The sequence below is a fragment of the Morchella sextelata genome, assembly GCF_020137385.1.
Source record: "Morchella sextelata strain SCLS chromosome Unknown scls_21, whole genome shotgun sequence".
NCBI classification, from domain to species: domain Eukaryota; kingdom Fungi; phylum Ascomycota; class Pezizomycetes; order Pezizales; family Morchellaceae; genus Morchella; species Morchella sextelata.
In genome coordinates this window covers 131,571-147,000 of record NW_025408636.1, presented here as the reverse complement: position 1 = coordinate 147,000, position 15,430 = coordinate 131,571, and the positions used below count along the sequence as shown (strand labels likewise).

At 52.9% G+C, this 15,430-nt stretch overlaps 3 protein-coding genes across 3 annotated transcripts; 1 reads left to right on the top strand and 2 right to left on the bottom strand.

The window, feature by feature from the left end:
• Nucleotides 1–772: 772 nt before the first annotated feature.
• Nucleotides 773–3,622, bottom strand: H6S33_006624 (uncharacterized protein; the record flags this gene model as incomplete). The annotated part of the gene is made up of 1 exon (XM_044838185.1): nt 773–3,622. One exon carries the CDS (start codon nt 3,620–3,622, stop codon nt 773–775), a length of 2,850 nt encoding a protein of 949 aa, XP_044689442.1.
• A 4,085-nt stretch (nt 3,623–7,707) lies between these two features.
• Nucleotides 7,708–9,645, top strand: H6S33_006623 (uncharacterized protein; the record flags this gene model as incomplete). Its single annotated transcript, XM_044838174.1, has 1 exon — nt 7,708–9,645. One exon carries the CDS (start codon nt 7,708–7,710, stop codon nt 9,643–9,645), a length of 1,938 nt encoding a protein of 645 aa, XP_044689441.1.
• A 2,451-nt stretch (nt 9,646–12,096) lies between these two features.
• On the bottom strand, nt 12,097–12,702 carry H6S33_006622 (uncharacterized protein; the record flags this gene model as incomplete). The annotated part of the gene is made up of 1 exon (XM_044838163.1): nt 12,097–12,702. One exon carries the CDS (start codon nt 12,700–12,702, stop codon nt 12,097–12,099), a length of 606 nt encoding a protein of 201 aa, XP_044689440.1.
• Between the last annotated feature and the right edge of the window lie 2,728 nt (nt 12,703–15,430).

Here is a 15,430-nt window from a genome sequence, read left to right as displayed (position 1 = left end):
TGGCTGGTTGACGTCATATTGGATTGGGGGAGAGAGAGAGAGAGAGAGAAAAGGCGAGTGAGAGGTTATGCACTTACCCACCCCACCACCATCACTACAGCAGTACTGCGCTGTTCAGTGTCCAACTACAACCCCACCTCCGACTACTACTACTACTACTGTCGTACACTCAAATCTTCAAACCTCAACTCACAACCACAACTGCCGGGAACGTGAATGGTCAGAACCAAATGTGTAGTAGAGTAAAAAATCAACGCCCTAGAAGAGCGGTAAGTATGTATATATAAATATCGTAAAAATAGACAGCAGTGAAGTAAGTACTTTTCCAATCCCAATCCAACTAACTACATACATCCCAATTCCATTCCATTCCTTCGTGCAAAAAACGATAGCGGTAGGCAAGGTATCCAAAGAGATGAAAAACTCTTAAAAAATAAAGATCAGAATTACAGGCCTCCTAAAGTAAAAGAGAAAGAGAGAAAAAAAAAAAAAAAAAGACAAAGGAAAAAAACGGATTAATAAGTCAAGTGTCCTGCTGTGTAGTATAGCCATTTTTATCCCCACCCTATGCGCCCCTCCCAAGAAAGTTTCCAAACCAAATAAAATAAAAAATAAACTCTAGGAAAGAGAAGAACATTATGAGATGAGATAAATAAAATAAAAATAAAAAACGCCGGCCTGTAATCGTATCAGTCGCATATTCACAATTCCAATCCCCCCCCCCCCCCCACACTCGTATGTTTATATTCCCCACTAATTCTCACGTAGCACATCATATCTTGATCTCCCGATGTATATCCCTGTGATGGTCGACTTCGCGATGACTGTGCCCGCCTCCCCTATGACTGTGTGACGTCGGCGGCCTTTCCCTCTCCGACGACTTCCCTGAAGACCCTGTTGGGGGTCGGTCCTTATCCTTCTCCTTATCAGACTTTGATGGTTTATCGGCCATCATCTTTTTATCGAAGAGCCGTCGTGTAGCATCAAACAGCCCGCCCTTCTTTGCATCCTTCTCTTTCTCCTCCTTTGGTGTTTTATGCCTATGTTTGTCCTTGGTCTCCTTTGTGCTGCTGCTCTTTGAAGCCTTCTCTTTCAGCTCTTTCAGCTCCTCCTTGGTCTCCTCCTTGATTGTCTCTGGTTCCTCTCTACGTCCACCGCTCCGTGACCGCTTAGCCGCTGCGGAACTGCTACAGTCGTCGCAGGAATCCTTGCCGTCACAGTGGTGCTTCTCCCTACGCTCCTTCTTCTCCTTACGTTCCTTCCTGTGCACACTGCGGCCATCAACTGTTGCATCATCATCATCTTCAGCTGCGGCATCCTCTTCGTCAGTCTTCTTCTTCCGTTCCCGCTTCCCACTCGCTTCATCCCGCTCCTCAATGCGCCGTGCCTTCTTCTCCGCCTTCTTCCGCTCCGCCTCCTCTTTCTCCTTCTCGATCCGCCGTTCTGCCCGTCGCCGGCGATTGAACGTCACATTACTAGCGCTGTCATCTGGGCCCAGTAATATACTCTTCCCACCCTCCCACTCTTCAACCGGCGGCAGAAGCAACTCGTTCTCATCTTCGAATTCGTCCGGCAGCTGCACAGGCGCCGCTACCTCGCCCTCGGCCAGCTGCTGCATGCTGCGCTTCTTCATCTTCTTTGCGATTCCGTTCTGGCGCTCCTTGAGCGCGCGGCGGACGATGAGGGCGCGGTTGTGGAGCTCCTCAATCTCGTCGTCGAGGCCCTCGAGAACGCGGAGGAGGCTGCGGTCGAGGCTGGTGATTGTTCGCAGCTCCTCCTCCTCGTCGCGGGGGACGGCGTTGCTGGACCCGTCGAGGAAGCCGTCGAAGCGGCCGGAGTTGATTAGTTCCATCTCAGCGTCGGTGAGGCGGGAGACGGCGGTCAGCAGCGGGTGCAGCTCGTCGTGGAGGAGGAGATATAGCGCGATGATGGGGGCGGTGATGGCCGCGGGGGTGTGCTGCGGGTAGAGGCGGACCAGGGCGAGCTTTGTGGCGGCCAGGATGTGGGGGTCGGACAAGTATGCGCGGAAGATGAGGATCTGAGTCTGGTTCAGGATGCCTTCAATGATCTGCACGACGATCTCGCTGTGCTCGTCGAACTCGCCGTCGTCGCTGAGCACCGATGCGGTGGTGGGGGACGGCGGTGGCTGTGACCGTTTTAGCACCTTCTCCACCTCCTCGAGCCAGTCCTCGACTTTGCCCGTCTTCTGCTTCACGCCCGCGACGACGGATTGCGCGAGCTCCTTGGTGATGTACATACTTGGCGGGTGGAGGTGCGATGCGACATCGTCGTCCCCGGTGGCCCCGCTCAGGATCGAGGCTTCAATGTTGCGCCGCGACATCAGGCCTTTAACCGGCAGCACGCACAGGCATGGCCGGGTGCGTCCCCCGCGGATATACTCTAATATATCGTGCCAGCCCACGCCATCTACGCCCAAGTCCCTTGTGAACACGCCGCCTACCTGTTCCAGGAGCTTTCTAGCGACGCTGTGGTACCCGTTTGCGACCGCAATGCTGCCGCCGTTAGAGAGGATGCTGTGGTAGTTCTCCAGCAGTATGTTCAGGTTTGCAAACACCGCCGACACCGGCTGGTCCGTGTCCACGCTGTCGTCGAGTGAGTCTGGTTCCTGCCAGGGGTGGAAGTTTGTCGATACTGGGTTCGGAAGAGAGCCGTTCGGGAGGAGGTAGTCGATGGGTTGGCGGCCCAGCTTCTTGCCCATGCGGGTGACATCCTTCAGCGATGCGTTTGACGACGACGTGCCAGGGCGGAGAGCGCCAAGCTTGTCGGGGGAGCCGCCGCGGACGGCGATGGCCTGCGGGCCGTAGCGGGAGGACGAGGTGGTGCGGGTGTTGTTGGTGCCCCGTCTGGTGAGTGGGGGGGAGGGCGGGAGGGCGGTGATGCTTGGGTGGCTGGGTGAGCGGACTCCTTCTTCTCTCAGTACCCGCGAGAGTGACGATGGAGACAGTGGTGTGGTTGTGGAGGTTATTGTTGTGGAGGTTGTTGTTGTTGTAGAGCTGTGGGTATCGGAGACCTGCCGAAGGGGGGGGAGGGGAAGGGACACCGGGGCTGGCCGCGGTTTGCTACTACTGCTTGAGCTCTGTTTGGGGCCGTCCCGCTTGGGGACTGTCTTGATCGAAGGCATGGACAACTCCTCTTCTTCCTCTTGTGCCTGCGGTGTTGCTGGAGTAGTTGTGATGTCGACAACAGCAGCAACAGCAGCAGCAGCAGCAGCAGCAGCAGCAACAGCAGGAAGAGAGAGGGTCGGCGGAGACGGCGGAGCTCTCTGCGGTTCAGGCACCACAAACACAGTCTCTGGGTACTGTCGTTCGTCCACTACCGGAGCAGCTCTTCCTACGGTGGTTTCCTGCTCGTCGAAGTCCTCCTCTTCGTTATCGGTCTCTGCGGCACCAGAGATTGCAGTAGATGCACGAGTTGTAGCAGGCGGTGTGGGAGGGGTTTCTCCAGAAGCAGGAGCAGCAGCAGCAGCAGCAGCAACTCCACAACCACCCACGAGCTGTTCTTCGGAAGAAATCGAGCGCAGTAGCAGCAGCGGGGAGGAGTGTTGGCGCTGTCGCCCATGCGTCTCTTCCAGTGACGACGGAGGGGGTGAGAAATCGGCCATATTCCGTCCTATTACTCGCTTTTCCTTTTAATTTAATTTTTTTTTCCTACTCTTGTTGTGTGCTGTATGGGTTGTTTGCTTGGGTTGGGGGAGAGGGAGGAGGAGTGGAGTGGAGTGGAGTGGGTGAGGGCAAATAGACGTGGTGTATGTAGGTGCGGAAGTAACGGCTCAATGGAGCTTCGAGCTGTAACTTACAGGAGTCAGCGCGGGTGCGAGTGAGAGGAGAACAAGTATCCAAGCAACAAGCAGCAGGCGGAATGGAAATCGGGAATCGCGAACCACAGCCGAAGATAGGGTGGTTGAGTGAGGAGTTTCTAACCTGGTACCTCTGGGCCCTCTGTTTCTGTTCTTGATCTCCTCTTTGGTAGGTATGGGAATTTTTCACAGACTGGGCGCAAGACTGACTGACTGACACTGACTGAAAAGAAGGGACCACCAGCAGCTCGTTGGAAGAAAAATATCACGGGCGAGCAGGAGAAAAAAAAGAGAGAGGAATTCTTTGGATGGGATGTGATATTATGATGTGATGTGATTTGATTGACGATGATGATATGTGGGGAGACACACTCTCTCTCTCTCTCACGTTCACTCTGTCAATCTCCTCGCTGCAATGAGGAGTAACTCTCGAAAGACGGATGACGAGAAAACAATTTCAGCGTCCCAAATCAAACAGCGAGCGGCCAGAACCAGAACTAGAACCAGAACCAGGAGACGGTAAGAGTAGGTACTAGTAGAGCTAGGGGACAAGGTGATAGATATCGTGGATCGGGGAGCTGTCAGAGGCTGAATGAATCATGTGTTGAGGTTCCTCTCAACCTATGGGATTACGCTGCCCTGCCCTGCCTGTTGGGATTGGGATTGGGAAGGGGCTATGATACAACCAGGAGAGCAAGAGATGCCTCTTTTTTCCTTCCGCTCCTTCTCCTTCCTTCCTTCACTTGACTTACCTTCACTTACATGTACTTCACTTTACTTCACTCGAACCCTCGCTTCCTGCACAGGGATCTAGTACTTTAAAGTGGTAGAAGCAGGGGTATTTTAGGGTACTTACTCTACTAGTGATATAGCTGCGGCGAATCCTCGATTCTCGGTGCCTTTTCTCCGCCTCTCCTCTCCTCGGTGCCCTTTCCTCCCCTTCCATACTGCCTTCCTTTCCACACTTCTTCCTTGCTTCCGTCCTTCGGTCTTTCCATCATTCTACTTCCTCAAACCGCCAAAAGTATATTTCGGTCGCTCCGTAGAATGGGGATACTCTCTACATTATGCTTCCCCTTAGCCAGCCAGTCAGACACATGGTCCGCCGAGCAGGGGGCCGCCATTGCAACAGACACGTTGGCAGACTCTCTCTTTTTTTTTTTTTTTTTTTTTTTTTTCCCTTCACCCTGTGTGTGGTGTGTGGTACATACGTTGACATGGCACTGCAGGTTGGTGGGAGAGTGTGGTGTGTGGTGTGTATGGAAGAAGTGTGTGTGTGTGTGTGCCCTACGTATGATACCCTGTCCTACCGCCCCCCTCCTCCTCCACCACAGTTATGGAAATGATTGAGATTCGCCTGCCTTGCGGATGGGGGGTAGAGGAGGGTAGGGGTAGGGGTAGGGGGGTCGTGAGGAAATAAGGAATATGATAAAGTTCCCTTTTGCGCGGGCTTGGGAGAGTGCCTTCATCTACCGAGCTTTCATGGGGGTTCATCTACTCGGTATGGGGTCTTCTCTCGTGGCGGGGGTAGATGTAGATGCGGTACTGGCTGGTACTGGTAGGTACTGACATTATCGACTTTCCCTCGCTCATCCACTCCATCCCCAAACCCGGCGGGCATCTCTCTTGCTCGATAAGATAGAGCTCGAGAGCATGTGCGTATTTGTAGTACCTACCCACCGCATCCCGAAAAACCCAATTCCCGCGTAGAAAGAGAATTGATTTTAATTAATCCTTGTCTTTTGCTTACTTGCACTCTGTTCCGCCCGCGCCCGGAGGGCAAAAGAAAGGGCAGCTGAGTTATATTCCGACAGCTATGCACATCACCACCTCAGCAACCCACGCCGGCCAGATCTGGAACAGGCAACCAAAAAACAAAACTGATTTTCGACTTCCCCCCCTCTTCCCCTTCCTTCCCCTTGCCCTTGCCCTTCATCCCGAGACAAGACAATCCAAACGTCCCGGTGCATGTATGTACTGTCACGGGGTTAATTGGGCCCAGGGTAGAAAGAAAGATCATAATCTGGTTTACCTAGTTCTGGTTCTAGCCGATCGATAAGATGGCTGATCTAAGTACCACCACCCACCAGCGCTCATCTAGAGAGAGCAATGTGTATATGTAGGCCGCACAGCAGAAAATAGCAGAAAAATACCCTTTTTATTTTTTATTTTTTTCTATACCTCACCCGCGCGCTGCTCTGCTCCTGTGACGTTATCCAGAGAGAGTGGCATCATCGTCTCCCCACCCCCCCCCCCCCCCCCCGGGGCAAAGTTTGAAACCAGGCCATAATATCCTGCAGAACATGTATGTATGGCCGGTATCCAATCGCCGGCCGCGGTGCCGGTCGAGAAACGTCGAGAAGGACACCTTCAACCTTCACTCCGGCACATCTGGCTACACATGTTCAAGATGTAGAGATAGCAGCAATCCCAGCTTGTGACTATCGGTACGTCCCCGGGTAGACGGAGCGACGAAATACATTTTTTTTTTGTTAGCTTCTTGGAGAGCGGGGTTTCTTTCCCACAGTTGCGGGGCAGAGGGGATGAGGAGAGGGAGGGGAAAGTAATTCGGAAGTGTTGGGGTGATTGGGTGCACAGCATGCATGGTACGGTGTTTGGCGCATGTAGTGTGCGAGCGGCGGTGAGTGAGATGTTGTGATTTCGACGAGAGGGGATGCCAGAGTTAATTACTACTACATGACATGACTGATTCTTCCGGTCTAGTTTGTAGGCACATGTGAGTACAAAGTAGAAGAATTGAAGTTGGCAATTAATCCAACCCTAACCCTCAATTGTTGCTGGGCATACACCTACATCTAACGTACCCGGGCTATTCTGGTTAGTGTGTGTCAAGGACGAGTGATGGCTCTCACTCCGCCGCCGAACCAAGGATGAAAGGATGAGTGAGAATATCGTATCTGCGATTACTACATGTATGTACTGTAATGAACGCTGCTCGGCACTTTCGTCGATAGCCCCCCCCCGCGCAAAGCCACACAGCTGGCTACATGTAGGTGTGTAGCTGGCTGTCAGCTGTATCAGAGTCTATTCCGTGTAGATCTTGGGCTGCTACTACTACATGTACTACTACACATAGACTGCGAACACTCTACATATATACTCCACTCATACGCTGGCCTTGCAACGGGAGACGTCAGCGCCTACGAGTAAAGTACGAGTGCCAAAAGTGGCTGACAGGCCAGTGGGTGGCTAAGCATGTATACATAGAGCAGAGCAGAGGAGAGTAGAATAGAACAGAGCAGGGCAGAGCAGAGCAGAGCAGAGCAGAGCAGAGCAGAGTATTGCCCAGGGCGATTACTCTCATATATATACATAGCTCCCGTGACCATTCAGCGTGTTGTGCTGAAACAGCACTTTGACTCTATGAAGCGACGTTCATTCCACGTACCAGACGCAGCGAATCAATCCCCGGCTGCAAGGCAGAGATGCTTACAATTATAGATAGATACATCTACAAACAGAACAGGGCTCTCTCTGGCTGGTGCCTCCTCCTGACTGGATCTGCCCGAGGAAAAGGAATAAGAGAACCAATCAGCGAGGCAACCAGTGGCCCGTCAACCCTAGCCCACGCCAAGCGACTAGCTCTTCCCCAGGCCAACCTCAAGTGATGAGCTCACCGAGTTTTGCAGATGAGCTCACCGAACTGAAGGGAGAGCAGTTATGGACACAGGCCCCAAACACCAGATCATGTATGCCATCCCCCCCCCCCCCCCCCCCCATCCCTCGAATACATGGAGAAGCAAGAAACAAGAGACAAGAGACAGGAGACAGGAGACAGGAGACAAGAGACAAGCCCCACCAACTATATATAGCTAATAATCCTTGCAAACAGAATCCAGATGATATATGCCCAGACAACACCTAGCGCCATGAACCTCCTCGACCTCCCCCCGGAGCTCATCCTCCTGATCGCCGAGAGCCTCGACGGCCTCGACGACAAGAACAGATTCGCCCGCACGAGTCGCAGCCTCTACAGGATCGTCAGCAAGGTTCTCTACGACTCCATGGACAAGAACAAGGTTCTCCGCTGGGCCGCCCGCAACGGCCGCGGCGAGCTGATATCCCTGGTGCTCGACATGGGCGCCGACATCGACTCGCACGACAGCGACGAGCGCACGGCGCTGCACTGGGCCGCGACGTACGCCCACGACGCCCACCTCATCACGCGCCTCGAGTGCGGGCAGGAGATCCACGCCGTGGTCAAGTCGGACCTGCACACCGTCGAGTCCAGCGCTGCCCATGCAGAGCCCGCCAGGATCCTGCTCGACCGGGGCGCCGACATCTCCTCGCGGTCGTGGTTCCGCGGCCACCTGGTCTTCCACGCGCCGCTGCACTGGGCGACGGCCTGCGGGAACGTGGCGGCCGTGGAGCTGCTGCTGGAGCGGGGCGCGGAGATTGACCAGAAGGGCGGCATGGTGCGGTACACGCCGCTGATCCTGGCGGCGATAAACGACCACGAGAGAGTCGTGCGGCTGCTGCTGCGGAACGGGGCGGACGTGAAGGCCACCACGATGTGGAACGAGACGGCGCTGCACTGGGCGTCGTGGGCGGGGCACGAGGAGGTTGCGGTGGCGCTGCTGGAGTACGGTGCGCCGGTCGAAGACCTGGGCTCCGATGCCCAGACGCCGCTGATTGAGGCTGCGCGCGAGAACCACGAGGGGCTCGCCCGGATCCTCCTCGACCACGGCGCCAACGTCAACGCCCACAACGTCGACCGCGACACGCCGCTCCACATCGCCGCCCAGCGCGGATACCTGCGGATGGTCTCGCTGCTCCTCTCGTACGGCGCCGACTTCACCATCATGAACCCCACCAGATCCCCACTGCACTCGGCGGCATACAGTGGGCACACCGCCATCGTGGCCCTCCTCCTCGACCGCGGCGCCGGCATCGACGAGGGCCGCGAGCACAACGGCTACACCCTCCTGCACACCGCCGTCCTCGGCGACGGCGACCGCGCGCTCGTCCAGCTCCTCCTCGACCGCGGCGTGCAGCCCGCCGACCTCACCGCCGACGGCCACACCGCCGTGCACCTCGCGCACATGCGCCAGAAGTACGATCTCGTCACCGCAATGCTCAACCACACGCCCTTCTGCCCGCTGCAGTACCTCACGGACCCCGAGCAGCTGCGCGACCCGGACGCGCTGGACATCATCGTCAACGCCAGCGTCGACCTGCTCGCCGCCCACGCCGTCCCCGCAACGCTCTACCTCACCGCCGCGCTGTACGCCGCCTGCGTCGAGGGCCTCACCGACAGCGCGCGCATCCTCATCGCCGCGGGCGCAAACGTCAATGCCCGCCTCGACGGCGGCGACGCCGACACCACGCCGCTGCTGTGCGCCGTGGCCAGCGGCAACGAGGCTACCGTGCGCTTGCTACTGGAGGCGGACGCGCGCGCGGACGATGCTGACGAGTGGGGGTGTGGCGCGCCGGGGATGGGGATGGGGATGGGGATGGGGATGGGGATGGGGCAGATGGATGTTGAGACGCCGCTAAGGCGCGCGGCGGTCGCGGGACATGTGGCGATTGCGAGGGCGCTGCTGGAGGGCGGGGCGGACCTGCATCTGAGGGATGTGAGGGGGCGCACGGCGCTGCACCAGGTGGTGATGGAGGGGGAGGAGGGGAGGTGTGGGGAGATGGTGAGGTTCTTGATGAAGTGGGGCGCGAACCCGGATCAGTCGGACTGCGAGGGGGTGACGGCGTGGGACGTTGCGGGCGAGGGGTGGGCGAGGAGGGCGCTGATGGAGGCGGGCGTGGAGGATCCGTATCGGCATTGGAAGGAGGTGATGGAGGAGATGGGGCAGTGAGTGAGTGACTGGCTGCTTTAATTTGATGGTGTGTGTGGGGGGGGGGGGGGGGGGGGCTCTGTCTGTGGTTTTTTTTTTCTTGGTGGCTGATTTTTTATTTTATTATTTATTATTTGGGAGCGTTTGCGATACTTTATCTGACTGTTAAGGGACTGTTTTGTGCAATGCGTGTTGTGTGCCGCTGGAGGGGGGAAAAAAAAAAGTTTTTGTTTATTTCAAAGATAATTTATATCCCGTGAGAGGTCGAGATCTAGATTCTCAATGGTGATCACTAGTGTTCCATTTTGCAATTGTAGAACTGTCTCGGTCTCAGTCTCTGCTCCTGATATCAGGCTTCAGTTCCACCCTTAGTTCGACCGAGTGAGCGTCTGTGCGCCAAGCTTGTCGCACGTTTCCAGGCTGTACGCCGTTCGTGATCGAGGTCCCGCCAGCATAGGTTAATTATACTCAGATGCGTGTATAGAGGAGTGATGATGCCGCAGCCTAGTTTTATACAGTCTAGATCTGAGAAACTATGTAACAGAAAGTATGCTTGACCGAGTTCAGCTACCGCTGAATCGTGTCCCAGCACCTATTATATGCATAACCTGCACCGCAACGTCTGGGTTTAATCGTGATGCGAATGATGGGCTCTGCTTAGTCTCGTTCCCAGGCTGTTTTGTTGTCGCACTGCGTGCATGCAGACACAAAGAGAACATAGGCTGGGCACGGAGACTAGGCTCTGCTATGACACTGACTGATTGATGTATGCAACTACGCCCCCTGGAATCAATGTATGTATCTTTCCAGCTTCCTAGGATTGAGAGAACAGCTAGACACGTGCCTGGCATTCTTGCATTGGCGCGTAGCTTAATAAAGGACGAGGACTCGGCATGCAGTACATACCGCTTCCGGCTTTAGAATGTTGATAGCACATACTGTAGAGACCTGACGGGGAATAACTACAAGGGGTCTGGAAACTCGTTTCTATTTCTGAGGCCGCTTGTAGATAGGTACATCCAAAAATGCCACAAATTAACTACATGTAGCTAGGCAGGGGATAGCTTCGGGGGTGGAGAAAAGGAATATATGATATTCAAGACAGCCCTTTCACTCTCTATATCCATATCCAATGAGGCGAATTTCTGCAGGCTGGTAATGAAGTATTTCGCCAGTCTAACCACTGGTATGAAAAATCATAAAAACCTTAATATTCCCCTCAAAGGCCGCTGTACTGATAGGTTGAATCTTATCCTAAATAATATTAGCTTGGTTTCCATTTATCTCTCTTCTGTGTTGGCCCTCTCTGTCTCGAGATTTGTGATATATAACACTAGGCGTTCCCCCATTTTGGTGCTGTGCCTGCACGACAAGAAATTTTTTTTAGCTGTTGTATGCCTGTCCAATTGATCAAGCTACTTAGTATACAATTAACGAATTATCAATCAATCAAGCTGTGTCCCATGTCGCCAACAACCACCCCAGGAAGGCTGTTCATATATATATATATATTCCACGCCGGAGTCGAAAAAAGCAATCGCGAAGCTCCCCACAGCATCAGAGCGGAAGAGTACGGATCATAACAGCGCAGGATGTTTGACGGCGTTGTTCTGAGGGCGATGTTTTTAACTTCTCTAACAGTAGCAGTAGTAAAAAAAGAAATAGGGGGGCAATAGGCACATAGTAGTGACGGGAGACGGATGGTAGTATTGCAGCCGCTCATGAGAAACACATATACATGTCTGGGAAGATTCCGACGGGTGTCTTGCGTTTTTTCTCTCTCTTTTTTTTTTTTGTTGGGGGGGGGGGGATGAACCGAGTGATATCTCATGATGAACGATCACCCGCTACGGCCAGCTCTAGCAGCTATATAAGCACCTAGGTACCTGCAAGAGCTCCAGTAGCTCTGTTAGTAGCTATACTACATGTATTTAGAACGTCTCCAGGAGCCATGCCACGCCACTAGTAAGTGCACCAAGTGCTCTACTCGTTTCCGGTGCTCTTCCACGCCCCCAGGAGCTGTTTCATGATCACTTGCCCAGGATCGGAGCTATATCATGATCAGTAGCTCATGTGCACGTGCACGAGTGCAGTCCTCTGCCACGCCTCCAGGAGCTGTAGCTCGCCCACAAGAGCTCTATCAGCGCCAGTTCTAACCCGGAGCGATGCCATCACCTGCAAACCGATTATTGTTACGTATACTTGATTTTATTTGTTTATTCACCATCCGATAACGTTATAACGGGTAGATAATCCACAGTATAATAAGAGCATAGATACGAGACCTAAGAGGTAAATGGCAATGGCATAGGAAAATATCGCTAACCCGTATCGCAGGTATCCTCACAAGTCAGGAAATGAAGAAGAAAAGAAAAGAAATGAGAAACCAATACTACCCTACTAAGCTCCACATCTATCGTCCACCTTAGTATTGTGCGAATGGCCACAGGGAGGCTGGGGACGAGTCTACGGTCACCTCAATGGTCTCACCATCAGCACACACCCACAATACATCGCCGCAAGTAGCAAGGGCGACCCCGCTCCATTTTCCAGTAGAATATCCACCAAATCATAACTATCTGTAGAGTCCAATGCCAGCACCTTATGGAGCGCGGTGAGTCCATCGTTATCCTGCAGGTTCGGATCCGCCCCATTCATCAACAAGAACTCCACAATTTCCTCACATTCCGCCCACCCGCGATACGGATTCAGGGTACTTTTGGTCCCCGTGGCATTTGGGTCTGCTGCGCGCGCAACGAACGTTCCCGCGCTCCTTCTGCAGGTGCAGATGGCATAGTTGAGGGCACTCCCGCCGTCAGCGTTTGGGGAGTACTTGTTGATGTTGGCGTTGTTAGTGAGCCTTAGGATGAGCTTGACGAGGGGGAGGTAAGATTTCCAGGCAGCCCAGTGGAGCGGTGTGAAGTCTCCGTGTGCCTGTTGGACGGCGAGCTTGTGGAGGTAGGGTGTGAGGAGAACATTGAAGTATTGAGAGGTTAGGATGAGCTGGGAGAGAGAGCAGGTGTCAAGGCCAGTGGCTATGAGATATAAGATCTCTGTTGGGAGCTCTAAGAAGGCCATCTTGCTTTGGGGGGGGGGGGGGAGACTTCTGGGGTAAATAAACAAGGTGGTTGGGTTTTGAAGCTGTATGTACTGTGCGATTGGCCGACACACGCGTTTGTATCTAGCTATGGAGGTTGAGAGCGGGGTTACCCGGGGTAGTGCAATCTTGATTGCTTCTGGACTCTAGTGATCTGCGCTTTGCTGCCTGATTTGTGGGATTGGTCTGGCGCTGGCCGGAGGTGAGTTTGCTGCACAGAATACTATGTAGTGGCCCGAGTGATATCCTATGACCACTGGGTTTTGAAACAAGTAACTAACCGGATTCGGTCATTCACAACTAGACAAGGCCGAAGCGACCATTAATACATATAACGAGGATAATACATTATACACACGGAGAATTAACACATTATATTACACTCCGGATAATTATAACAACGTCAGGAGTTGAATGCACCCCACATCGCAAAATTACAGAATGTACATATACCAGCTAGGTTTGCTTTATGTCCTGATCAGTGTATACTAAAAGACGACTTCTCTAGCGACTCGAATACCCCCGTCACTCGAACAGTGAACGAAAAAGAAAGAAACAGTTCTAACCGGCTTCTATCTGTATTTCACCAATCATCATCAACTGCTCGAGTGAGAGGCATGTTCGACTAGTGGCTAGGGAAGCCGTCTACAGCGTATATCCCCTGAATTGCAATCAATAGTGTCAAAAGCCAAAGAGCTACTTAGTATTATAAGTCAATTCCAAAGCTGCAGAAACATCCGGGTGATCGACTGGCGAGCCAATGATCATCGCACAGAAATTGGCTACAATAGCTCAGCTGAATAAAACGCCCTGGTCAGGAGATTCACCGGACGCCAGGTACCCGTATATGAATGACTTTTCCGACCACGACTGATATCGGATGCCATACAAAACGCGCCAGATCCATCTTTTTGCATGCATAGCATACGATATCAGTCATTTTCGGGAACACCATGAAGTTGTGGGTGCGTTTGTTCGGATCAAGAGCTATAATTGATAATTCATTGATTATATATGCAGCCCGGGCGGAGGCTATGACATTTGATCAAGAGCTAGAAGAGAAGGTAGATTGTGGTCAGTGTGGTCCACAAGGACGCTCGAGGCAAGATTTTGGGGTGTCCTTGATGTACCTCGTCCTTGTTGACCTCTGTCCTTGTCTGTGCCTGAAATCCGACACTATCGTCCTCGAGGTGCCTCGGGACACCTCGAGGACGATAAAGAAATGACCCGGTAAACTAAAAAAATGATACCCAAAAAAATGAAAGCTATGTTTTATTCATGATCTCATCTGATTAGGGCATATTAAGTGTGTATTATATACATATATAGCCAGGGATTGTCCTCAAGATTCCTTGTCCTTTTGGACCACTGTCCTTGCGTTTTGTCGAGGACATATCCCCGAGGCAAAGACACAAGGATACTCGTCCTCGTGGACCACACTGATTGCAATTGTGGATTGGCCCGAGGCCGCTATTTGCAATAAGGCGGAGAGGAAGGTGCCCTATGAAGGAATGCACCGCCAATGATGATGATGACGGAACGTCTACAAAGGTAGGTTACAACGATATATATGCATTTCCATTGATTGTAAAGATGCCACTCGGCCTTTGATAGCCCAACGTTGCGGTTCATCAGGGGTGATGCGACTTTTACAACCATGAAATATCACTCGGAGTAGCCAATATCGTGGTTTCGGTTTTGGATAGCTAACGTAGAAAGGCTTAAAAGAGAAGATCAACGCTGTAAGCGGCTTCTCTACGAATCATCATTGACTGTCCGAGTGAGATGGGTGTACAAGTGGCTAGGGAGTATTTACTTTTGACCATTCGAGGCCGATTCAATCCAATCTCTTCTACCTGGATAGTTCAAGTTCCGGGTTCCGTACGGTAAGGGGGGTTGATATTACTAGAGCTATATCTCATATTCCAGGTGCAGTGCCACCACAAGAAATTAGAAGCTTATAGATAGATGCCTTGATCCTGCATATTGCATTTCACGCCTGGGACCTCCTCGAGAATACATGTAACCAGGTATCATGTGCCCACAAGAGGCAGGACAGTAGTGTAATTACTGCTGCTGCTGCACCGCAATTTCAATCGAGGGTCCGATCCTCAATATCCAGCGGTGATCATCTAATCACTTCTTTAATTCTCAGGTGATATATTCTTCTGACATAACTAGGTCAGGTTCGAATTATCAATCAATCAATCCGGCCATGTTCGACCCCGTGCAACACGGCCTCATTCCAGCCACATTACTCCATCTGTGGCTCCCTCCCTCCCTCCCCCCCAAAGTTAACGATAAGCTCCAGCCAGCCCTACACCTTCACTCTACGCGGGTGTGGAAACCAAGCCGTAAGCCCTCCGCTTCTCGCCAAATCTAAGGTTAAAAAAACCTCGAGCCCAGTTCGGAATAACCTACTTTCCCTACCTACCTACCTTTGGCTCTCTATGCACTTTACTCTAGGCACACATCCCCAGACTCGGCAAACCTCACTGGCGATCCAATATCGCTGCGCTTTGCCTCCCGCCTGCACCATTCCCCAGCCGTCCACGCCAAACCCCAGGTTTTTTTTTTTCCCCACGCCAAGGGGTCGAGCATTCCTCACCCTCGGCTAACCGTCAGTCTTTGCCCGCTTTGCTTAGGGGGTAGCGGGGTGGAGATCTAGAGTCTAAAGTAAAGTGAAGGGCCGGCGATCAGTGTCGTCGA